This window comes from Chelonia mydas, chromosome 5 (genome assembly GCF_015237465.2).
Source record: "Chelonia mydas isolate rCheMyd1 chromosome 5, rCheMyd1.pri.v2, whole genome shotgun sequence".
NCBI classification, from domain to species: Eukaryota; Metazoa; Chordata; order Testudines; family Cheloniidae; genus Chelonia; species Chelonia mydas.
In genome coordinates, this window is record NC_051245.2 from 44,838,286 (window position 1) to 44,865,224 (window position 26,939).

A 26,939-nucleotide genomic window follows, 5' to 3' on the forward strand; every position below is an offset into this window, starting at 1 on the left:
TTTCTCCACCTCATTGGCTGCTCTGTGTTTCTCCTAGTCTCCTGCCAGACTTCTCAACTCAGGAGAGGATCCCAGGGCCATCTCTCCCCCTCGGCTTCCTTCTTGACCCTCCTAGGCTCTCAACTCTCTAGTCCCAGAGAGTGACTGGGACTAGAGTTTCTCTCCTGCGGTCTCTTTATAATCTCTTTCTAATCTGCTTCCTTTCTTTATAGTCACGGCTCAGCTCCTTCCACACCTGGGCTTCATCTTTAATCAAGCCTGGCCTATTCTCCAAGTACAGGCAGGTGGCATAGTTGTGTTTATATGTGGGATAGACACTGCATCAAATCCCTATGTAGAGATTACAGGCCTGGAAAAAATACCAACATTTAGAGTCACTGATATTCAGTGCAAAGAGAATTGTAGTGATTGGAGCAAAGGAGGAATGGTTTTCTGCAGCTGAAAAATAATTGTATCAAAGTATGCTGGATCTCAGCAATTCTAGCTTGAAATAAAGTAAATCTTACCTAATGATCATAAGAACAAGCAACAAGACTTTTGGCCATCCAGTGAGCAGAAAACCTATTGATAAAGTTGGAGGAGGTGGAAACAGGCATCAGATCCACAAAACTATTTTTATTAAGAAATATTAATGAGTTTGTTACTTTCAAGGGGGAGTGGATTGTTTGGTTGGACCAGTGGTTCTCAACCTTTCCAGACTACTGTACCCTTTTCAGGAGTCTGATTTGTCCTGTGCACCCCAAGTTTCACCTCATTTAAAAACTATTTGCTTACAAATCAGACATAAAAATACAAGAGTGTCACAGCACACTATTACTGAAAAATTGCTTCCTTTCTCATAAAATAAATCAATTGGAATATAAATATTGTGCTTACATTTCAGTGCGATACTTGAACCTGTTTTTCACTTGTGAGCCTTGTCATTCTGGGAGACAGTGAATCGACAGCAACAATTAAGTTTTTCTCCATATTGTCTGTTCTACTCTCAGGGCCAGCATTAGGGGGGTGGCAAGCTGGGCAATTGCCCAGGGTCCCATGCTGTAAGTGGTCCTGCAAAACTAAGTTGTTTAGGCTTGGGCTTTAGTCCTGCACCTCAGGGCTCAGGCTTTGGCTTTCTGCCTTGGGCCCAGCAAGTCTAACACCGGCCCTGGCAACCCCCTTAAAGCGAACTTGTGACGTACTTCGTGGTTGCAACCCGTCGTCTGAGAACTGCTGATATAGTATATAAAGCAGTATAAACAAGTCATTGTATGAAATTTTAGTTTGTATTGTCTTCACTTGTGCTTTTTATGTAGGCTGTTGTAAAATTAGGCAAATATCTAGATTAGTTGACGTACTCCCTGGAAGACCTCTGCATGCCCCCAAGAGCCACTGGATTGGACAGTACTTAGTAAGGGTCCTTTCCCACTGCTTTAGAATGCTTATGTAGGAGCCAGGTTACATTGATACTTTCCCACTATAAAAGGTACATCTGGAGACACTATGTCGTCAATACAGTATGTCAGATTAATGTATAAATAGCATGGTCTGCAGTAGATCCAACAGCATGCTGAATTATCCCATAATCGTTCTTGGTTACATTTTGAAAGTGGTTTTGTTTTGTTAAATTATTATGAGGGTGGTGTTGAATCCCCTTGAAGCCATTTTAGTTCAGACAAGCCACTTAAACAATATAGAAAAATGTTATCTGGGGCAATTGGCTAAAGATTCATTCTTTCACTCCCAAATTCCTGGTCTTATATGAAAAAATATTATGTCCTATGTCACAGCCCACTTCAATCTCAACATATACTGACTGCATCCTTGCTATTTCAGTGTTCTGTTGTCATTAGCTAAACTGACAGCATTCAAACTATTTAAGAAAAATAATGAATGTCAGGATTGTAAGCAGGGATAGAGTTAAAAATTATTTATAAAATGGAATAACATCCTGTGACATAAATCATTATAAAGCTTATCTCAGCCAGACTTTAAAGAATCATTTTAGTGTATATTTACTGAGCTTAGATTTAGAGTAATAATGTCAGTTATTGTTCTGCTACATTACTTTTGACACATCTACATTTGGCATTTAAAAGCTTAATTACAGCATATCACAAGTTTTAAAAATCAAATAATTTTAGAATATATAAAATGTATCTTCTAAGTGTTTCTGTTGCTAAAGTTGTAGCAACTGGTTAAAATACAGTAACTATTTAAATTTTAAGTAACTGGCATATAAAACAAATACTTTTCTGATTTCAGATACTTTGTCATGTAATTTTTTTAATCGGAGGAAAAATATGACTTCTATATTAATCATCCAGTGCTGTTTCCTACATCAGCCAATCTAATTTCAGACTTCTAAGGTGAAAAAATTATAAAAAATCAATAACAAATGAGATTAATTTAAATACCATGGATATTAATCAATTGATTTTTGTACTACTAATGATTGTACCAATAGGTTTAAGCAGGATAGCTCAGGCATACAAGCAATCAATATTTGCTGATTATTTGGCAGACCAGTTAGTGAAGAGATTTTTTTTTTCTTTCCAAAATTTCACTTGCCCTATGGCTACAACAAAGATTTTAATTGTAAATGCATTCTTAGCTGGATGTTGCATATTGTAGTCAGCCAACCAAACATGGTAATGTGGACATATCTTGAATTTCTGTAAAATTAGTTTCAGGTACAAATAATTTGGCCCTGGCAGAGAATGAGATGAACAGTGTTTGTCTTTTGGGGGGGGAGGGAAGGGGTTAAGAAGGAATCTGTAACATATGTTGTTTTTTTTAATAGCAGAATACTGCCAATGCGCTATTTTGTTGTTGTTTTTAAACTATCTGCTGTTATGAAAACTAGTCCCATATTTGAGAGAGTTTCCGTCAAGGCTTCTGATCAACCAGTAGCCTACTTTTTGCTATGTCAAAAAATGAGAAGTTTTCAAAATTGAACTGATAAAATATTTTTCTTGCTTTTCAAATTAGTTTTTTCTGTGTCTCTCAGACAATATTGTGTGCCCTTCCAAATTATGTCCTTGTTAAGTTTAGAAGTGACAGTATTATAGAAGATCCTTGTTTTGTTTAGAAAAAATGTTTCATACTAAATAGGAAGATTGTTAAAATATTTGATCCTGGATATTATACTTTGCGTAAGACAATTCTTTGAACGTATTGGTGGTATTAAAACAGGAGAAGTAGAATCTTGCTAATTCAGACTAATTCCTGGGATGTTGCTGATTATTTAACTTTGCAAATTAACTAATGAACAAACAGTTTTTTAAAAATCATATAATGTTGATTTTTAGCAAGCGTGTAGTTTAGTTTATCTGATACTTCTTAGTTGACAAGAACATGTGCATAGCAATAAAAGTAACAGTATTAGAAATACAAAAGCTCACTGCAGCACCTTGTTGTTGCATCTATGCTGGGAAGTAGGATGAGGCAGTCAGATTTTTTGTGAGAATTAGCAAGGTTTTGGATTAGCAAAGTGAAAATCAGAAAGGTAAATTCTACAAAATCAGTTGATAATGTATTTGCTCCAATTTAATTTTGGTTATATAGAATATTTTCTAACCCCAAAAAAGTGTTCAATTCTGTGTAATTTCTCTTCTCTCAGTACAAAGGAAGATCACTTCAGTGTTAATATTCAGCCCCCTGTTGGAGAATTACTTTTACCTGTCACTATGTCAGAAAAGGACTTTAAGACAGAGCAAGGTGAGAAATATTATTTCAGTAACTTTGATAAATGCATTTTTGATTTCCATGTGCATGCACTACAATGCTTTTCACTTGCACATCTATACAGATGCCCAGAAATCACTTTATGTATGTAGCTATTGATGCTACTCTGTGCAGTCTCTTTCAATCTCATACTAATGGCTTGGTTTAGAAAATACCTTTAGAAGCACACAGTGTGTGCATTCCAGTGGTACTTGATAACTGATTAATATATCTTTTAAAAAAAACAGTCCTTCCTCATACATAGTCCATAATCAACCTTTTGGCCCTGAGAGTTATGGTTTCCTAACATTACTCACTAATGCATTTCATATTAGTGCTAATGGCAGGAATTTTAGACCCACCAGCTCAGAGAAATAATCCAAATGTGTATTAATACAATGATGTCTCCTTTTATTAGTCTTTATTCCAACGCTATTGCTAGTGTAGAGTTAATGTACTTTTTCTCCCAACTACTTTGAAGTTCATTACAATCATACCCCTTTAAAACAACGCTTCGTACTATTAAAAACAAACTCTTTGGCTTCCCTTTGGTGTAGCCTTTTAAAAAGGAACCATGTTGTTGTCTACACCTCGGTGGTCAATTTTCTTAATGTAGTGCTTTTAAAGAAAGTCAGCATTTCTGTAAAATCCAAGATTGTGGCTTGGCCTGGACTCAAACGCATTTGATAATTTGAATGGTTCTTACTATATGAATAATAAAAATATATAATAGCTGGTTTTACTAAATTGAACAGTTCACACAGCTAAGAATTTTGTTCAAATTTACTGCAGTACTTTTAAAGTCCAAAAGCTTGAGCTTTGGATGCATTTTCAAATTTACAATGGTATATTCTCATCCATCTCAATGAATGGGGATTTACATGCGTAAATCCTTTCCCACTGAGATGAGAATGTACCCACGGGACTCCATCTCATGACTGTGTAAAGCTCAGAAACCCAGTATATCTATCAAGCAGTCAAGAACACCAACGAGTAATCCTATGCAATGCTATATATTATTAATAATCACTTTTGTATCTTTCTTACAGTTACTTTTATATTTTAAATAATTAAGAATGCAATCTAAGTGTTACTTGTATTATTTTCTGTGAAGTTGATCACTGCAGTGAAAAGTTAGGATTGTGAATTTTTTTTCTTAACCAATTGATACTTATTTGCTGTTCTTACCCTTTGCTGGCTAAAGCCTGCCTCACTGCTTTACACCTGCTCAGCAAACCAAGGTGAGTGCTTAAATGAGGCTTTGGCACATTTGTTTTAAACTGTTCCCTTCTGAAAATTGTAGCTGGGGTATACCGTAAGTAAAGAAGGTTGTTGTGCTCTCCCCCACTTTTTGGTTTGCTTGCTTGCTTGCTTGATATTTGATCATTTTCTCTGCTTTGCTTTGACCGAGGGCTTTTTTTCCCCTGACTGACCATATAGAACCATGAGAACATAGAAGAAGTGCACTTTTGAGAATAGCTATAGTCCTCTGTGGAGTTGTTGCCAAAATTCCTTTTTCTTCTGCCATTTTACTTCTATGGTTGTTGATTATTTGTCTGAATAAATCTGGCAGCTGTTTGCTATGTTTAATAGAGCAGAAAGGCTACTCTGAATAAAGCTATTTGAAATTTTGTTTATATGAAGTATTTGTAAATCCATGAAGGTCTCTTGGCATTTCTGTATCGTTCTTTCTGTCTTCCTGAATTCATTCTTTGATGCAGGACTTGATGCTGGCAAATTTACTATATGTTTAAAACCCTCTTCTATAGCATCTTTTTAGTTATAGATTTCAGCTGTTTTAGAAAACTCTTGGTAATAGAGGTCTCAATTCTAAACTTTACATGTGTATTTATTTGTTACACAGATCTAGGAACAGGTTGGAGTATTTTAAGATAATTGCTATATGGGCTTGGTAAATGAAAATCCCAAATCAAAATAAGAAATGAATTTCCTCAAATTTTAGCAACACAAATCTTACTAGAGTAAAATGCAGGTCAGCTTAGAAGTTAACAAATGTGTTTCCATTCCATGTTAACTTTGATTTTACTTCATTCTCCAAATAAATCCGATTTATACACCTTATTTTTTATTTTTCATGTTTTTCCTTATTTTGGTCAAAAGATTTTTCAAACCTTGTATCTTGAGATACTTTGTTTTACGTTTGCATTCAAAGTTAATAGTAGGAAACAGTGGAGGGTGGGAATTAGGGGTGGTGGCAAATTTGTATGGGGAAAAATTAGAAGATACACATGGCTTTTAAGAATATTAGGTCTAAATTGCATGTGCAATCTAATAAGAATACTAAGGACGGAACATACAACATTATAGCAATAATTCAAGAAAACAATTCACTGTTTCCCATCTTCACTCAGTTACACTATGCTGCTTTGCATTGTGAGTCACATTTTGTGTATTTCCTTTTACCCCATGGTATAAGCAGGACGGGGACAGACAGGGTGCTGAATATTCATGCCTGTGAAGGTTTCCTAGTGGCAACACTAGAAAACGGAAAGCTGTATTTATCTATATACTATGCATCATATGCTGAGCCGTGCAACACTAGCTCACTTTGCCCTCAATTCTGAACTGGAGAAACTCTTTCAGGGTGATTCATTCCCTATCCATATAGTCTTGAGCAGTCGCTTAATTAATGTTGTGATTTGACCATTTGGAAGCAATGGACTAATTAACTTTGTTATTTTAAATACTTGTTTCAATCTTAGGCGTCAGCATTCCATGCCATCTCTGCAGCATTTACTCAGACAAAACTCCAGTTGGCTTCAGTGGCAATTCTGTCTGAGTAAGAACTGTAGCACAGGGGCCTCTATCCTCACATCATCTTGCCTGACTCTCTTCCTTTTGAAATCAGTGGCAAAGGTCCAGTTGACTTGAATGGGAATAGGATTGAGCTCAGTCTTCTCTGATAGATGACAATATATCAGATGTTTTTTGCATCAGTATAATTTTTTTTCCAATTTCATTTCCTTTTATTATTCAAACAGTGTATTCTTGATTCATTGTAACACTTAATTAACCCAAATGAATTGCCTTTCTGTGCACTGACCAGAGTTTTCTTAGATTCCAATGAGTAATGCCACGTTAAAGGTGGCACATGTTTTTTATAACTGGTTATTAATTAGTATTTTACCATTAATATTTTTATTTTTAAAGTGTATACATATAGTTGTTTTAATTGGCTTCATTTTACAGTTTTTTCATAGATGAAAATGTAATTGATAATTTTGCAAAATTTTTAAGTAAGTCAAGTATACCTGGCACATTTTACTTTAGACATACCAGGGATTAAAAAACACATTTACTTAATTTTATTAAGATTTATGGATCTAACTTGTGTTCCTAATAAGCAAGATACTAATTCTTTAAGTGGTCAGACATTTACTATTTTCTGGCCCTTAACTACCACAAGCAATCATATTTGATGCCCCTTAATTAGAGCACCTTTTTTTCTTTCCAGGTTCTTTTCCACCTCAGCAATCGAGACAATACATTTGCTTACCATGCTGCTCTCCTAAGTGTTCTTTTGCATGTAAATTAATCTTGATTCAGTTTACACTGTCATGCTGAGTGGTACAAATTGCCTATAACAATAAAACAGCATGAGTTAAAAATAAAGGGGGGTAGAAAGGCAGATTGAATGTGTGCCTTACTTGATAGGATGTTACTTTGCTTTATGCCAATACATTAGTCAACGATAATGAATCTTCTGTTCTGAAAAGCATGGTTTAGTTGATTTTTTTAATTTTACTTCAATGGAGCAGTACCTTGTCTTTTATAGAACAAGTTAGACAAACCATTAATGACAAGAGTGTTAAGGTTAAATATGAAGCAATGCATTCACTTCTCTGAGTGCTATCCATCTTTCCATTTACAGGAGCTTGACAAAAGTACTGGCTTTGTACAACATTTCCTTTAATTACATGCTGTGGGAAACAGGCTTTTAACATAAACATAGTTGCATTCATTTATTCAGCATTTGCTCTTCAATAGAGCTTAATGGAGAAGGTTTAAATCCTAAATGAGTACACACATCTCTCAGCAGTGTTATGTCAGTGCCTGTGCTCTGCTTAAAAGCAGTTTTAGATTGTGTATGTAGTTTTTAAAGCTTTTGCCTAATATTGAAGTTAATCTGAAACAGAATGTACTGTTTCCAAGGTTAGATAATGCTAATGCTGATTTTTTTTATAGAAGGTAGATATTTATTTTTGCTTTTGTCATGAGTAAATCATGTTCTAAAATATCACCCGTATTACTTATTAATTGCTTTATTTTTTTATTCAGAATTTCAGTTTTTGTGACACACTGATTCACATTCTAATGTATGCTGATGTTGACTTTTTAAAATAAAATTTATTAAGCATCTGAATGGAATTTGCAGTATATTGTGTATATATATTTCTAAAAGGATAGGATTTTTGAGAATTTTAAATAGTTTTGATTACTTAATTTTATTGTGCATATAAATATCTGACATTGGTTTATTTCTTTACCGCTTCTACTTGAGGTCCTACATTTCATTGTTTTTACAAACAGTTTTAGCATCTGAATATAGCATAGATCCCTGCAGGATTTTCATATAAGGACTATGTGAAGCTCTCCAGGGGATTTTTTTCTGGATTTTAATTAACATAGATAACCTGCTAAATGCTGTTCTAAGCACTGGGTGTTGATATAAGAATTTTTTTTCTTACATATAGCCTTCTTGAATTACATTTCTCCTTTCATTTTTATTCCATTTTTTTCTCCTATTATAGCAGGGAGGGTTGACATTTTAGCTGTATTTTGTAGTGACATATTTTAATCAAATATAGTTTATCATTACATTCTTTAAGAGACAGATACTAGCTGAGTGAACAGTGTTTCTGAGTTTTTGATCTGATAATTTTAACTTTATCTTCATGAACTAAACTGATCTGATTGACTGACTGCAAAAGGAAAAGAAGTAAAATTCAGAGAATAATCTGCAATGAAATTACAAGGGAGTATAGTGACAGGTTTCAGAATAGCAGCCGTGTTAGTCTGTATTCACGAAAAGAAAAGGAGTACTAGTGGCACCTTAGAGACTAACCAATTTATTTGAGCATAAGCTTTCGTGAGCTACAGCTCACTTCATCGAATTTATTTGAGCATAAGCTTTCGTGAGCTACAGCTCACTTCATCGGATGCATCCGATGAAGTGAGCTGTAGCTCACGAAAGCTTATGCTCAAATAAATTGGTTAGTCTCTAAGCTGCCACTAGTACTCCTTTTCTTTTTAAGGGAGTATAGTGGTTTTATTCTTATATGGTTGAAAAAGTTATTTAGATATGGCCTATTGTTTAATATTTTATAAGACAAATTTGAACTAAAGTTTTGAAATGTCTGTGTTTGCTGTGTTCTATATTAGGTACTCTTTCTGAAAAGGAGCCACTTTGGCTGCACACACATTTATTAATATCACATCATTGTTCAGTTATTACTATTTTCTTTTCAGTAAGATTAAATTATTTTAAAATCACAAGTTAATTAATTGGGCTTTTATATAAATCTACACATACTTGAATTTTTTTAAGTCACTTTCTTGATAAATAGTTTAATTTTATATGTAATTTTCTTCTAGAAAACCCCATGAAAAATAAGGTTTATAAGTCTTTTTGCTCTTATTCAGTAACAGACCATATATCTATTTCTGTAGATTTCCTAAAGTAGTATTAAAAAAAAAACTTCTGTTAATGTTTCAGGAATGCTGACCGGAATGAATGAGACATCTGCAACAATCACTGTTGCTCCACAGAATTCCACTCGTCTTGTGTTACTTGAGAAGGTGGTAAAGGCAGCAAACTTGGGTGTTGTTCCATCTGGTCAAGATAACATACACAGGTAAGCTAAGACTGATAAATGCAGTGAAACAAAGTGATTCGGTGTCAATGTGCGTAATCTTACATTTATAGATATAGATATGTGGAGTTCCACTTGAGAATCGTGAGAAAAATAAGAGTCCAAATTCAGAGTTCCAGAAGGCATTTTTTAAATATTTTCTCATAGGTAAGTATGATTGATTTGATTTTTGAGCTTTTCCTTCCTTTTTTGTGTATCTAAATTTGGTAACCATAAAAGAAGACTAATGTCAAGCTACTTTCTCCGTTCAGATCTACCGATCTGCCTACATCCTGACTTACAACAGTCCTTACTTATCCAGTTCTTGGCTTCCTTTAAAAATATCTCAGTTTGGTTCAAAATGCAGCAGCCTGTTGCTGATCAGTGGTCAGGAAGATTTTATCATCCATAACCGCATCCAAAAAGACTCCTGACCTGGCCTCCATCACAGGAGAATCTAGCTATTCTCATCCTTCCTGTCTACTTAGGCACCAAAGACCTAGATTAATTAGACTACTCAAAGTAGCCATCCTTTTCTAGTCTAACCTCAAATACAGAAGGGGACACCTAGAGAAAAAGGGTAACATTTTGAAAATGCCTAAATTATTTTGGAGCCTTGCTCCCAAATGTGACTTAGGCATTTAGGAGACTAAATCCCATTGACTTTCATTGAAATTTAGGTCACTTTTGAAAAATTTTGGTTAAAATTTTCAAAAATCATGCAATGATGTGGCAAATGCCAAAACAAGTCTAACATGTGAATACACTTATTTTCTAGACCTCTAAACACCAAATGTTTTCTAGGAGACCTCACTGAGATGCTATTTGACATGAATATAACATTCCCAAAATGTAATGTCTGGAAGATTTCCTTATCCACGTTGACAAATATTTCCCAGTATGGCCCAAAACCACCTATCCATACTTGGCTTTTCACAAGTAATCTCCGCCCCTACCCTCACAGCTAGTCAATCCCTGGAATTGATTTCTGAACTAGATGAGGATTTAGGAAATGGAAGCTATATATCTTCCTGTTCTGAATTGAACATCCTCCACCAGGTGTTGAGATCTGACCCCTTCCTGTTTACATGCAAGAAAAACATTTCTGTGTATTTCAGAGAAAATCACCCACTTCTGAGAGAGCCTTTCAGAATGTTAGGAACCACTCATTGCACAGAAGACTGATAATCTTATACATTCCTTCCTTTGAATTCAGCCCATTCGTGTAACAGGATGTCTTGGAAGCACTGCAGGAACATTGTATCATCTGCACTTCCCTGTGGCATTTGATATAGTCAGCCATGGAATGCTGTTTTACCTCAGACACAGTGGGATTAGTGGGATAACATTGGATATGTCTACACTGAAGCTGGGAGCAAGCCTCAGGGCCTGGGTAGACAGTCATGCTAGCTTGCTAAAAAATAGCAGTGTGGACATTGCAACTTGGGCAGCAGCTCAGGCTTTTAAGGCTGCTCAACCCCCTGTTCTGAGCTCCAAGCCACAACATACACCTGCTATTTTTAGCACGCTAGCTCAAATAAGAAGATAAATAACTGCATTAGAGAAGAACCCTGTAGATTGCTTTGTGCAACTGAGGTCATGAAAGAACCCTCAGAAATTGGTTCTTTTGCAGACTTCTCATTGCCCCGCACTTCTCCAAATGGGCAATAATGTAGGTTGCTCCCCATGCTCCAGGAGAATTTTTTGGCAGTTTTATTCCATTTTTTTCATGTATTTTAAGAAACCTGGAGGATTGAAGAGAATACTAGACTGTAGGGTTCTCAACAGACCATCTATGAACAAGAAATTGCACATGGAGACCTGAGCCTCAATCCTCACCAGCATTCATCCAGAGAATTTCCTCATTTGACTTTCAAGAAGTGGAATTGCACTCCCCATCAGATGGAGACATTAAAGGTTCCTTGGGTTTGCTTTCATATCCTTCCACTTCCCTTACAAACCCTTGCTCATTTGGTCTTTTAACAACACAAAAAAAGTGTTCACAAAAGTGTGGTTATGGTCATTGCAGACTTTTGTGTACTTAACCAAAAAAAAGTGGGAATGACTTATACTTCTTAAATCAGAAAACTGTGGCCGCCTTGTAATTGGCAAAGTATCATGTAATGTGGCTCAATATCATGCACGTAAAAGGCACCTGAAGTGTCAAGCAGATTGGCTCAAAAAGATGGGTCCACACAGGGAAATGGTCTTTGAACACTACACTTTCATCTGTCCCAAATACAGTAACAGCTCATCAACCTGTAGGTAGTAGCAGACACAAGAGAGAAATCTGTTGCTCAGAGATAAAAGACCACAGGGCCAGATGTGAAGAACGCACTGGTCCTGATTCACTGTTCATTTGCTTTGGTTTTATGCTTGTATAATTCCACTGAGGTCAATAGAATTGTCTATTTAAACTGATATAATGGAGTGGAAAATCAAGCCATTCCAAGACTGTCTGATATCTGTATTCCTTCCCCTTCTTCTTCTTCTTCTTCTTCTTCTTCTAGTCTGAGGGCTTGGCTACACTTACATTTTATAGCGCTCTAACTTGCTGGCTCAGGGGTGTGAAAAATCACCGCCCTGAGCGCAGCAAGTCAGAGAGCTTTAAAGCACTAGTGTAAACAGGCACCGAATGCTCAGAGCTAATCCCCTTGTGGAGATGGATTACCAGGAGCGCTGGGAGAGCTCTCTCAGCACTCGTGTGCAACCACACTCGCACTTCAAAGCGCTGCCGCGGGAGCACTCCCACAACAGCGCTTTGAAGTTTCCAGTGTAGCCATGCCCGTAGTCCCATGTGTTTGGGGTCAGATCTTCAAGTTTGTCATTTCCATTCCAGTCTGTCTTGAAGCAGTTCCTCAGAAACTCTGCAGCTAATCAAATCCTATTGTATGACATCCATCCATCTAATTTTGAGTCTTCCTGCCCTTCACTTACCCTCCACTTGTAAGTTAAACACCCTGTTTCCTATATATTCTTCCAGTCTTTTTTTCATATGCCCAAACCATCTAAGACTGGATTCCCTCAACTTTTCTGTAATTGATACCACCTTCATACTTCCTCTAATTCGTTTGTTCCAAATATGGTCCATCCTTGTAACTCCAAGCATGCATTTTAACATTTTCATTTCCACTGTATTCAAGATCTGCTCCTGTCTCTTCCTAAGGGTACGTCTTCACTACCCACCTGCTCGACGAGTAGCGATCAATCTATCAGGGATCGATTTATTGCGTCTCGTCTAGACACGATAAATCGATCCCCGAATCGACGCCTGTACTCCACCTCGGCAGGAGGAGTAAGTGGAGTCGACAGGGGAGCCGCTGCGGTCGACTTGCCGCTGTGAGGACGGCCAGGTAACTCGAACTAAGATACTTCGACTTCAGCTATTCGAATCGCGTAGCGGAAGTTGCATATCTTAGTTCGAACTCCTCCCCCCCCACCCAGTGTAGCCCAGGCCTAAGTGCCCAGCATTTGGTGCCATACAAAAGTATATTACTTCTCCTCAAGCCCTGAAACCCCTTCTGATCAAGTAGTATGTATGTTTAAAGCAAAATAGTCTAGTCTGGTATTAATTTCCTCAATCTTGTGGCCATCTGAGCTCTACTGCAAATTGATGTGGCTAGGAACTCACTTGTGATAGAACTTCCATCTTTAGAGGATTTACTCACACAGGGCCTGATCACTGAGTGAAATGAAAAACCTGAACCTACCAGAGTGGATGCTGAACAGAGTTAGATGAGTTGAGCTAGCTATTCAGACAGTTATCACACACAGCTCTCCTTGCATCTAGCAAAGAATCCACATTCAGTGACATCAAATGATTGCATGAGGTGGCTTAGAAAGGAACAATGACTACAGTGTCATCTACCTATTTTCTGTTGTGAAATTCTTTCAGGATGACCTGACCACGGGCCAACGCTCTGAAAGGACACTTGGCAGCAATAAGGTCAGTCCTCTGGTTTGAGATGGAAAAGGTCATTATCTGCTCAACCCAATGTAGCTGGATTGCCTTGTTGGAGATCATGAAACCACAAACATTTTATTGTTCTTAATCTGTTGTTTCATGGTCTGTTACAGCTTTTGAAACAATGAGCTCAATGTCCATCTCATTCCTAACTGTTAAAGTGGTCTTTGTAATGGTCACCTCTTCTTCCCAGACAGCATCTGAACTTAGAAGCCTTGTTAGTAGAGATTTATCTCATATTCTATTACAACACTATGGCCCTAAGGACACTAGTCAACTGTGTAGCCAAACAAGTCTTGAACAGGAATCGCAATATCCTCCTCCCAGCATTTTGCCCAGATCCAAAACACAAAAATGCCACTATTGCATACTTACCTTTCTTATAATTTTAACATCTGTAGTGATAGCTGAGAGTCCTGAAGCTTAATCTTAAAAAGAAAAAACAGTATAGGAAGTCAAATTCTGTTCCTGAATTTTCACCCAAATCAAAGAAGAAGGGCCCTGACTATGATACCATCTCTACCTACATCAAAAATATATTGGGGACACATGTAATTAAGCAGGATTAGGAGCATATTATAGCAGATGAGTATTGAAGTCCTATGCATTGGCTGAAGAAAGTGGAAGAATAGAAATCTGGTCCAATATACACATTTTCATAAAATACTAAAAAATGGAACCCTACAGTATCCGCATTGATTCTTCAGTAGCCTTCCTCTGTCCTCCTGTACTTCAGTCTAATATGCTGATTTTGCTCATCCCTCCTTATCGTTTCACTGCCTGTCATGTGCCAGATGTGGTGAATGAGCAGACTGTCTCTCAGAGGAAAGTGAGTTTTGGGTTACTATACAATGTCTGTTTTCAGAGAAGGATAATGTCTGCTGATCAATAATCTTCCCACCCCTTTAGTATGGGGACAGTTGAATTGGGGTGTATTTTTTGTGTATGTGTATTTGTGGATGTATTCAAGATCAGTCTCAAGGATCCAGCTGGGAAATTGCTTCTCTGTGTGTGAATAGCACTTTCCAGTTTTTAGTAACTTTGGAAAAAAACTCTGGCCTAAAGTTGGTATGCAAGTCCCATCAGCTCAAGGCTCAATATATATAACTGCTCCAGCCCCTTCCAAACAATCAGTAAGAGGGGACGTGACCCACATACTGAGGATAAGCAGAGAAGAGAAATTGATGGGCATATTTGTAACTATTCCATGTTAACTCATTGGAACCCAAATCTGTGTTCCTGCTGGTTAACCAATGAGGTCTTCCTTATAAATTGAAGAATACTGAGGCAGAGCAGTAGAAGACTTTCTGAAGACCCACTGTGCCCTGCTTCAGTCCAGCAGCCTCTTCTGAATCTTTGGCGTCCAGATGGTCCTGGCATGGGAGCTCAAGGGAAGTGAAATCTTCCTCTTGCAATGGCTCCTATGAAGCAGTTGCTAGAATTGTTCTGCTTCCATGGCTTCTTAATTGTGGGATACAGAAACCTCCTTTTACTCTTCTCAGAAGCTGCACTGAGTAACCAGGTAAGTATATTTATAATAGACATAGGATGTACATTTTGCTTCCTAATTTCTCTAGTAAAGTCTAGATAAAGGATTAAGTGCCCTAGGCTAAACACTTAACTATTCCAACTGGTTCTTACTGGATTGATGAAGGACTGATACATCAGACCTTATTCTTCAGTTATAAACCTAGTGGAACATTGAAAATGAAGTCCTACTTTCCCTATAAATTTCTGCTCTGGCCTTTTAATGGTAGGAGACCAGAGTTGTAAATAGAACATTACATCAATCCCAATGTGCATTTCAGCTTTAAAACTTTTGGAAACCTGAAAGAGTAGGGTTTTTTATACTTTTGTAATACTTGATTTATGATAGTAATAGTGACTTTCAGAAAAAGATTTTTCCAGGTTGTTAATAACGACTAGGTTAAACCTCAGGCCTTCTGCAACCTCCAGCTAGTAATAAAATGCCAGAAAATGTCCTCCCTGTTGGTCAGTATTTCTTAAGTAAATATTTCTTTCCCTAACTCAAGAGAGAAGTAGAATGTTTTAGTAGAAATGTATGCTTTTTAGAAATATTCAGAGGCTATAGCTGGAAGGTGTTGCCAAGTTACCTATCCAAGTGTTTATCATTCCAGTAAATTAGACTTTCTCATTGGTAATAAAAGGTCTATATATTGAAAAGTGCTGAGTGCTGATACAGTTTTCAGGTATCATCAGCATTCAAAGATTTTGACTAATAGGTATGAAATACTTTGAGTAAACATCTTTGTATAACATCAGTCCTTGAGAATCTTTTAATTCCTTAGATATGTTGTTGAATACAAGGAGCTAGAGTTTTTGTTATACGGTTAGTTTTTTTTAATTAACTTTGCGGAAATCTGCATTTTCTTAATCTTAAAAGTGTATGTGAAAGCTATTTAGATCTTAAGTTAATCAAGATAGATTGTTCTATCCTAGCTTATTTGCTGTCCACTAGAGGACAGCACTGCTTTTGTATCTGAATGCATTAAAGTGCAGAATATGTGCAGCATTTTCTTTGAAAAAACAAACAGCGACCTCTGAGTCAATTGTTTAAACAAAAAGTATTTAACATTTGCAAAGCTAACCAAACGAGAGCTTTTTTTATCTAAAAGATTTGATCATTTTTATTTGTTTACTTTGTGTAAGACAAACCATTTTCTGTGATTAAATACCCTTTTGCAAAAGGAAATTTATAGGCTGTTTTCAAAAATGGAAAGTACATAATTCTCAAACACTTACCATGTTAAATGCCTGATTCCCTAAGAACAGAAGAATACAGAGAACAGAACAGATGCGAGAACAAAACAGGTTAACTATTGTATGTTAGTGGTGAGATGGTGGTGTATTGATCCAACTTCTTAACCAATCCAAGTTTTGCAAAGCAGACTTGGGTTCTCAGGCCTTAGATGCTGAGTGGGTTACTGAGCTGATGATAGATATTTGATGGAGGAGTTTGAAAGTGGATGTAGCACCCTCACTGACCATTACATGGAGCAGTCGTAGTAATTAGGAGATAAGTCTTACGGGCTCATTTGCACATTTGACTTTCACAGGGATACAGTGAGATTGCTGAGTAGCAGCTGAGGCCAGGCTATTGGAATCTATTTTTGACAGAAAAAATTAGCATGCTAAAAATGCTACAGTACATAGCTGGTCATAGTTTATCCGTAAAATAAAATGTTTTTCATTAAACCCCTAAATGTTTAATATGTTCAAATCGAATTATATTGTGATGATAGAAATAAGAATGTTGAAAATTTTAAGGAAACTTTTTAGTTCAATAAAGTTGTTTTTCAAGATAGTGTCATGCTATCTGAACAGTGAAGAAGAGATATATCAGTGTTATTATACAACTATTTCTATGGTGTAAATGCTCTTTAATCTACTTTTCTCTGCTTTTAATAATTTAATTGATGTCAAGGAAGTATTTTCTGAGATTTAAATCATTAGTTTTAAAAATAAAAAAATGATTTTCCACTCTTTTCTTGTGAATGTGTTACTATTTTCTGTTTTCAATACGTTTGAGGTTACAAGCTTTGGTCACCCCCGTATCAGAACCATATAGGCATATACTGTTAAATCTGTCCCCAGTATATCTTTATTCAAGTTCTAAAGTTTCTATGACAGCTAAACAGTATAAATATCCAGTATTTTACCATTTTTGAGATCCTTAGGTAATTACAAAGTCAAACTTGTATATAAATACAGTATTAACCAAAGTAAATCAAAACTTCAGAGTACTGATATTACAAAATTGTATAATTATTTATTCTTGATAACACATAGGAAAATAGTGCTTCATAGCTGTTAACTCTGGTATTTGGAAGTAGAAGACTAATTTATACCAGTATTTCTTACATACATTCATTGTGCAACTTCATTACACATTTGTCAACTTTGGACTAATTATTTTTGTACAGCTAGGGCAGGGCATTGCATCTTGTGATCGTCTTTCTTACTAATAGGATTCTGTCTGCTTCAGCAGGCAGTAATTGAAGGCTTCATGTACAGGATAGGAAAAAAAAAAAAGTTTTAGTCTGAGTGGGCCATTGTCACTGTTTCTGATAACCAGAAGAACAGAAAGCAGGAGAAAACTGAACTTAGAATAGAACGATCAGAGACCAGGAAGACTGTCCCTGAGAAGAGAAAGTATGTCTTAGTACTGTTGAATTAACTATAGCAAATCCTTGTTTTTTTGTAAACAAACGTTGTTTGTTAATGTTCTGCTAGAAATTAACTAATTGTTTTGCATAAATGGTTATTTAAGAGCAGGTATTGAGAGTAAATTACCGTTTTTTTGCAATGTATCTGGTAACTAAGAATTTCTGTAATTTTTTTAAGTACTTGGACCATGAATTTTAGTCATTTTTTGTTTAGAGAAACAGAAAATACTTCAGTTTTTATGTACAGTGGTTACCATTAAAAAGTCAGCATTTGGCAAATGCTATCGCACTGTAATATCTAAGATACTCAGTTTTCCCTTATATTTGAAATAGTAAAGAACTATATTTCACACATCACTGTTGACAAATGTTGATTTCAATTAAAAAATGGTGATCAAATGCTTTTTTTTTTTCTCCCCCAAAAATTGCACACACAAAATAAACTTTTTGAAAGATGCAATAAGTTTAAACTGACACTCTCAAGATTAATGGACGGGCTTATTTGCCTTACCTTTTCTTTTTCTTTTTGTTTAACCTGCTGAGAAAGATTTGTTTTTTGCACATGCATAACATCCTCCTCTGCCTTCCAAAGTGCTTTTTCTAAATGGAAAAAAAAAAAAATACCCATAGCCCAGTATATGTGACTAATGCTATAACTGACACACCACCATTATGCGTATGCCATAGGGAGAAATATTCGGACAGGAAAACTTTCATTTTCAAGTTTCCAATCTGGTTGATACAGACAGTGGGATGAGCGATAAATTAAAAAAGAAAAATAACTAGATGATGTGGAAATCATCTTAAACATACTGTTTAACTATATAAAACAGTTCAATTATCACAGATATCGTGGTTTTGTAACTACTGGTAAAAGTTTTTTTTTTTTTCTTTTTTAATGGCAAACATGGTACTTGTACTCATTTACTCTTCATATTTTTCCAGGTCTATTGGTGTGCTACCCTCTATCACAGCAGGCCCATTCTAATAACTGTTAACGTTCGACACCTCGTGATGTCCCACTGAAGGTCTTTTCTGCCTCTACAAACGACTACCATTTTCAATTTAAACTTTATAGATACAACAGTGTAGTTTTCCAAGGATTATTTTGAAGCCACACTGAAGTCTCATGTCATAATAAATGGAATAGCTTCCTGCATTTATGTTAGTGTACTCTGGTAGAAAAAATAGGGATAAAAACTGACATTGTGAGACGAAAAAATGATCCATAACTTCCTATAAAGAGTAAACGTACTGTACATAAGTAATTTATTTTCATTACTGAACAATATTGAATGGTTTTCTCATATCTAAAAATCCAGTTGATCAGATCACAATTTTGTTAAAATCCTAGTGGATTGACTATCTTAAGTGTAAAACATCTGATAAGACTTCTTCTCTTTATCCTAATAATCAGATGGTCCTCAAATAATCCTACTGTAACAACCACTACTTTAAAATATCTGAATAATTGATACAAGTGGTCATACTGATGATCTTGTATCTAAACATCAGCTACCTTATCATTTCAGAACTGAGTTTAACTTTAGAAAGGGACATACCTTTTGAATATGTTTTTACTGTAGCTAATTTTTGCAATGTAATGATTTTGTGGATTTTAGGGAACAGACTTTGCTTTCCGCAGCCCCAAACAGTTTTACAGTTTAACTAGCTCTTTCTTTAACAGTGAAATAAGTCAAATGATTTTCCATTAGATGTCTGCTTTCAATAAGTGTTTCCAAATCAGTGTCCAATAGAACAGACATTTAGTAAATATTGTAATTGCATACACACTATTAGTTTAATAGTGAAATAGCACATATTTAGTTTCTGCAACAAATACACAGACTCACGATTTCATTAGAGAATTTTTATTCATAATGTTTATCCCCTACCTAGTGTTTTAAATGGCACGTATAAAACTGTCTGAACAAGACTGACCTCTGTTGAGGCTTTGGGCTCCATTTGCTTTATCATAACATTGACTTTATATCACTTTCAGTTTTTAATTGAAAAGGGGTAAAAAGAGCCTTGGGGCTATGAAACACTGCAGGAACTCCAGCTACAGAGCTTTTTATGTGTACATTCAGACATAATCTGCTTCTGTGTAGTCCCAAGACACAAGTGTTAAGTAAATAAAGAGACTAATAAGACTATTGTTTACTTAATTATCACCCTGTCAAAATCAACATGAGAAATACCGAAATTTACATTGTGAAGCAAATAGCCAAGATGACAGACAAAACTAACTAAGTAGTTAATTTTTAAGGTGGTAGTTTTGTAGTTAGGAAAAAGCAAGCTTTTCCTATTGGAGGAAGACCGGGTTAGAATGCATCTATAACCTTGACAAAAGAACTATACTGACCTGTGATAGAAAACTTTTGAGAAATGACTTGTGTCCTAAAATAGAAAATGTGTTATGAGATTTTGAGGTGCTTAAACATAATTTTTTAAAAAATTACATCTCATTTAAAGAGAATCTGCTTCCTTCTTAAGTAGCTAATATTTTAATTAAGTCTGGAGTGAAGTTTTTTGAGTATCTCCTGATAAACTCCCTCTTTTATGTTGATGCTAATTAAAGAGCTCCCTAAGGACTTCAGTAGGCGCTTTGCGAGGCCTACGCTAATTGTCAGACATGAGACACTCACCAGTTGGTTTGCTCTTGAATAGCTGACAGCGTGCTGTCAGCACAGCAGTTTTATTTTTATGTATTGTGAGCTGTTGTCAGGGCTAACTGGGTCCTATTGTGGCTGAAGTTGTTGCGCAAATTGAGGCAGATGGCTCTGATTCAGACACGTGTCATTCAGAAAGGGGAGAGGGGATTGGCCCTGCAAAGTGGGGTCACAGTAGGTCACAGACCTGCTCTACACTTGTTAGTGTTTTCAAAAGCCCATGTGCAGCAACTTTGTTGTTCTCAAATCACACACACACACACACACACACACACACACACACACACACACACACACACACACACACACACACACGTGTGGTGCACTCCTTGTGGAAAATGGAAGACTCGGCTGTTGCCATCCTTTTCCTTCCTGTCTCTGGGGCCTGGCTGTGCATGCAGAATGAATTAACAGGATTGACAGAAGTTCATTGTGTCTAAAATGGCTTTTCACTCAATTGCAGTGCTTAAAAGGCTAGTTTTGCTTTTAATTCCATGTAATTAGTGGGTTCTTTATGTCTTGGAATTTAATAATGGAGCATTAGATCTCACCCTTTTTTTTTTTTTTTTAAACAGTATTTAGTCAATAGAAAAGTGTGTCAAATGTTCTGGAGATAAAATAAACTAAGGGGAGACTATCTGGTGTTTCAGAAAGATTTGTTTGTTACATAACATCATTTCATATCATATTGGGTATTACGTTTGAGTAATTTAAGTTGAATTAATTCATCACTTGGCATGCAGAGAAAACATTTTCAAAAGGCTACATTTTAACAATTTAGAAAATGCATAACATAATCAGCATCGTTTTAGTATTGGATTTAGTTATTTTGGTATAAAATACTGAAGATTATCCTTTAACTATGAATACAGTTGGTATTAAGTTACTTGTGCACAATGGAATACTTTCTTTCAGTTGAAGTACTGTGTGTTAATACACAAAACTAGAATCTAAACAATAATTTTCCTTTAAAGGGACTTCCTTGTCCATAATACAAAACAAAAAATCATGCACTAAATCTTTGTGTCCATATTAGATAATAAAATCTAAATAAAGCTATTTGTGCAGCACTGCACAAATCCTTTTTCTCAGGAATTTGTAGGAGGATTTAGGGGTTGTCCCCTGTCCTGAATTAAATTGAAAAAGTTTTGAAATTTAAACTAATTTAACTTTAGAAAGAATATATGACCAACTTTTGGCTTTATATGAACGCCTTCATGGTGTGTTTGTTTTTTCCTTCAGGTTTGCAGCTAAAACTGTGCACAGTGGGTCACTGATGCTAGTCACAGTGGAGCTGAAGGAAGGCTCTACAGCACAGCTCATCATAAACACTGAGAAACCGGTGATTGGTTCTGTTCTACTGCGGGAGCTGAAGCCTGTCCTGTCCCAGGGGTAACCTGCTTACATCTGGACTTCAGAATCTGGCACACAACAAAAGTGCCTGGCATCCACTACTGCTGCCTTTCATTTATAATAATAGCCCTTCCATCTGGCAGTGGGAGAAGAATACACTCTTGACATTCTTGTCTCCTGCTTTAGAATGCTAGTGTGTATCTATCATGTATGCAAGGTTTTTTTTCCTGCTTGCTAACTAAAGAACATATATTTTACTGTCATTTAGCTACACTCTTAAAAGTATTTCCCAGTTGTTCTATCCTGGTACTTCCCCTCTCTTTCCTCCCACTCCCCCCTCCACTTTTTCCTGCTATAAAAGATAACTATTTGATAATAAAGTTTGGGGGAAATCAGCTTGCCTGAGAAGTGAACTAAAATGGAAAAGAGAGACTCCAGCAGAATCTACAAGGTACACAGTATAGGATGGATTTATTGTATGAGACGTGTAAAAGGACAATAGACTTACTGGTGAATGTCACTGTCCAATGAAGCTGCTTGTAAGCTTGAACTCATACATGTTGTTATAAACAGTCGTTTCCAGCTACTGCCATATTGTCAAATATTTCTAAATGTTAAGACTCCAGTAAAGTACTGTTATGAATGGACTCTTTTCTCTTTTGTTTTATAGGGAACTGACTCTCTGCATCACTAGGGATACATAAATCTTACCCATTTGGAGTAAATATCATGTGAGGGTTGCATAAAGCCTGAATTTTTTGGCAGAGGAGTCTACAGGGGATTGGGCAGGGAGAAATTCATCCCCCTCATCTACTGTCAGCAAGGAGGACTGCTGTGCAGCCCTCACCCCATTGTACCCACCAGTCTGCTGCCTATGGGCTGGAATATAGTGTTTTAGCACCTTCATGTTCTTGTTACTTGAGACACTAGGTCACTATAATTGTGGACCAATTATCCAGCTTATCCCTAAAATGGCTTTCAACTGCAGTTTATATGGGTCTACTGCAAAGAAGATTTCCCGGATACACAGAGGGTCTGCAGGCAATTCTGCACAGTAGCACTTAAGCGGGACTTAATTTGTAATGTGGGCCTTGTGCTAGCTTTCTACAGAGGTGAATTTCATTCACAGAGACTGCTTTGCTTTGCTATGTACTGTAAATTATTTTAAAATTACAAATGGACACCTCACCTAAACGGGACCAAAATGTAGCTCCAAAAACATGCAAATTTTATTAGCAGTTTTCAGAAGTATTATATTAGCCTCTTTCACAATATTAGACTTGATAAATGCATTATTTAGTTTGCAGTAGCACCCAAAATGCACACAGTGCTTTTCAAATAAGGGACCAACAGTCTATGCTATTACCCAACTTTTTTTTAATCTAGGTTTATATTATGTTCTTTGAGTGATTGCACAATATCCATTCCACTTCAGGTGTGTGCCCAGTGCACTGCCGTCGGAGATTTTTCCCTCAGTGGTACCCATCGGGGCAGTGCATGCGCTGTCTGCTACCTTGCACTGCTGTGCAGTAGTATAAAGGGCAGAGCTACCCCCAACGCCCGCCCCCAGTTCTTTCTTACCGCCCATGACGGTTGTTGGAGCCTGTTCTCTTGCCTTCGCATGTTTTTCTCCCCTTTATCTATTTTTTGTACATCGTTGGTGTCCATTTAACCTTAATTTTAGTGTTAGATAGTTTTTAGTATTAAGTTCCCTTTTAGTGTGCTTATGCACTTCAGTTTTCTTTGTGGGGTTTCATTACTGGTATTGGGGCTGTGACGCTGTCTGGAGTGACTCACAACCATACCTCAGGGAAGACTGTCAAAAACAGGGCAGACAACCCAAACTGGTGGTGAGTTCTATAATTAGATTTCACCAAGCCAGTGACAGATCTGATCTTCTGGATCACTGTAACAGTCTTAACAAGGAGTCACAGACAGATCCCTTAGACTCTCCAGTCTATCTTGCCACCCAGACAAACAGGACTTAGTGATAAGTGGTCACCTACACCAAAAATCACACCACATTCAGGTTGCTTCCAGTTCCAAGAGACCAGTCATTTACTTCAGATCAGTTGGGTACCCTAAAGCCTATACCACATGCAACACCTGTAGCCAATTCTGTAATAAACTATCTAAAGGCTTATTAACGAGAAAAAGAGTTATTTAGAGGTTAAAGCAAAGAAACATATGTACACACCAATGAGTTACCGTCTAAATCCTAAGAGTGACAGAATTGTAGTGATGTGTCTACTCCAAGTGTCTTTCAGGGCAGATAGAGGAGGGATCTCTGGCTTTAGTTTAGAGTCTCTGGCCCTTCAAAGTTCAAACCGCCAAAGAGATGCGGTGTCGTCTTGTCAGGGACTTTTATTCTCTTCTCCCAGAGTTCAAGATGATGGGATGAGTTCACGTGCACATCTCTTCTTCACAGGTGGGGGTGGGTGGGAAGCAATCAACCGTCTTTTGTCCTCTGATGTTCCACAATGGTTTGTCTGTTGTCTATGGGCCTTTTTTTTGTTGTTGTTGTTGGGCGGGAGATAACACCTTCTGTGGCAAACTAGTATTTCATACTTGGTAATGTTTCTCTCCTACCTGGTGGGGGGTTGTTTACAGATTATTCAGAGCAAACACTTAAAATATTGCCTTATAAATGGGATATAGATATTATAAGGAGATTAATACATGCAGCAACATACAAGCATTTCATAGAGTATAAATACATTCTTATAAGACTAATGCCTATTTTGAGCAAAACTAATGTACAGGTGATGTGGGTTGGTCTCCAGCTACGAGTTGTCAGTTCTTAGGTAATGCCTGCAGCCTGGGCAAGAGCTGGCATCTGGCCTGCCAGTATCATCGCCATGCCTTGGTCACCGGACTCTGAGCCCTGTCTTTGCTGTAAAAAGCCAGTGCCAGTGATCCATGCTCCAGTTGCCTGAAGTGTCTCAGGGAATCACGTTAGGGATCACTTTCAGATTTGCTGAGACTTTAAACCAAGGACCAAGAAAGACAGGAAGGCCAGACTGAAGTTTCTACTGATGAAGGCCACTCTGCAGCCATTCTTAGAGCCTTTCCACTATGAATGGGTACCAAGCACTTCAACTTCAGTGAGGAGTGCTCCCGCTATGTTGGCTGAGTCCCAGCACTGGTTGCCCTCCACGGTACCAAGAAAGACATGTCAGACCTCCAAGGTAGCATCCAGGAGAGATTTCAGAGGAGCAGCCGTGTTAGTCTGTATTTGCAAAAAGAAAAGGAGTACTTGTGGCACCTTAGAGACTAACCAATTTATTTGAGCGTAAGCTTTGGTGAGCTACAGCTCACTTCATCGGATGCATTCAGTGGAAAATACAGTGAGGAGATTTATATACATAGAGAACACGAAACACCAGGTGAATCTTCAGAAAGTGGGGTAGCTGGAGTTGAAAAGTGACTGGATTCCCTTATGTAATGGCAAGAAACTTATTATGCATCTTGGTACCAGTATCAGTACTGTCAGCACCTTCAGTCATCTGAGTGTCTGAACATACAGTGCTGTCTAGGGGGAAACAGGCAATGATTTCTCTAGTGCCATCATCTCTATGGGGGAAAGGGTTTTCTGTGTAGGGTTTCAATAGTGATACACGAAACACCAGGTGAATCTTCAGAAAGTGGGGTAGCTGAAGTTGAAAAGTGACTGGATTAACCTGTCACAGGATTTTAAAAGAGCTAAGGAACTGAAAGTTCAGCTTGTGACCAAGTCTCTCTGTGTGGAGAAGCTCTGTGGAGAGCCATACCTCCTGGCCTACTGTGCAGGTGGGGTCTTACTGTCAATGCTGGTCTGAATACTGCTTATAATCTGCTCTTGCCTTTTCCATATACTTCTTCCTGGGCCCAACAAATCTGCTGCACCAGATCTGAGGTGGCTGGGTTGGAAGAGGACACAGGTAATTGTGGGTGGAATTTGGGGTGGTACCCATAATTGGGGGGTGGGAAAGGGGCTTTGACCCCTAGAGGCATGGTCTGTATTGTTGTAGGCAAAGCCCACGTAAGGGAGAAGTGAGGACCAATCTTCCTGGTGATGATTAATGTAGCATTATAGACATTGCTGGAGAATCTGGTTGGTTCTTTCAGCCTGGCCATTGGTCTGGGGGTGGTAAGCAGAGGAAAGATGTGTGGACTCCCAGCAGGCACAGGATCTTGCACCAGAACCAGGCCATGAACTGAGACCCCTAATTGGAGGTGATTCCGTAGCTGGGCTGTCTCTTCTGCAGAGGGGGGGAGGCCTGTGCAAGGGATGAAGTGAACCAGTTTGGTAAAGTGGTCCACTACCACCAAAATTGTCATAAATTTGTTGGACTCCCATAATTCTACAATAAAATCTATGGCAATGGCGTCCCCTGGTCAAGATGGAGGAGACCGCAGGATGTTGGTAAGGGCACAAACACGCAGGAGACGATGAACAATTGTATGGTTGGGGGTATCCGGGGGCCACCAAAAGGAGTGGGATATTAGTCTTTGGGTCTTGATGCACCCCAAGAGTCCTGCTAGGGGGAAATTGTGGCACAGTTGCAGAACCGCCACCATTCCACACAGATGCGGTCACTTACATGCATGATCCCTTCCTGGAAGTCATGTGGTTGCCTGTTAATAGCTTGTTCATTAGGCAGTATTTCTGAGCCAGAGGTGGAGCATATAAATCTGAGTATATCCTGGTGACAAGCTGCACTGAGAAAGTCGCAGGATTGAGAATGAGGATTGGTTCCTGGTTGGGGCCTCATGGATTGGTACTGTATCTTTGGGACAGGGCATCCACCTTGCCAGTTTTAGATCTGGGGTGGTATGTGATAATGAAATTGAATCATGAGAAGAATAGCGCTCACTGAAGATGCATGCTGTTGGTTTAAGGCTTTCACCATATAGAGATATTCCAGGTTTTTATGGTCAGTGAATACTTGGACCATGTGATGAGCTCCTTTCAGGTAGTGATGCCATTCTGCTAAGGCAATTTTTATCGCCAGGAATTCCTTGTTAAGTATTTCATAGTTCAGCTCTGTGGGGTGAGCTTCCTTGTGTAATAAGCACATGAGTGTAACACTTGTTTGAGACCAAGTTGCAGAGAAAGGACAGTCCTGGTCGCTGCACTGGAAGCCTCAGCTTCTACAGTGAAGGCTTATGTGACATTGGGATGAGCCAATATGGGTGCCATAGT

The 26,939-nt window shown here is 37.6% G+C and overlaps 1 protein-coding gene across 7 annotated transcripts in view; it reads left to right on the forward strand.

The window, feature by feature from the left end:
- AP3B1 (adaptor related protein complex 3 subunit beta 1) overlaps window positions 1-22,401 on the forward strand; it is a 338,592-nt gene extending 316,191 nt beyond the window's left edge. For 4 of the 7 annotated variants that reach the window (XM_037902963.2, XM_043547050.1, XM_043547053.1 and 1 more), the window contains 3 exons: window positions 3,602-3,699; window positions 9,443-9,581; window positions 21,644-22,401. In XM_037902963.2, the coding sequence (XP_037758891.1) occupies window positions 3,602-3,699; window positions 9,443-9,581; window positions 21,644-21,797 (391 nt within the window). In that variant the 3' untranslated portion in view covers window positions 21,798-22,401. Of the gene's footprint in view, window positions 1-3,601; window positions 3,700-9,442; window positions 9,582-18,674; window positions 18,758-21,643 lie in introns of those variants that run through there. The other 3 variants (XM_043547052.1, XR_006291016.1, XR_006291017.1) reach the window with 3 other exon arrangements.
- Window positions 22,402-26,939: the final 4,538 nt, after the last annotated feature.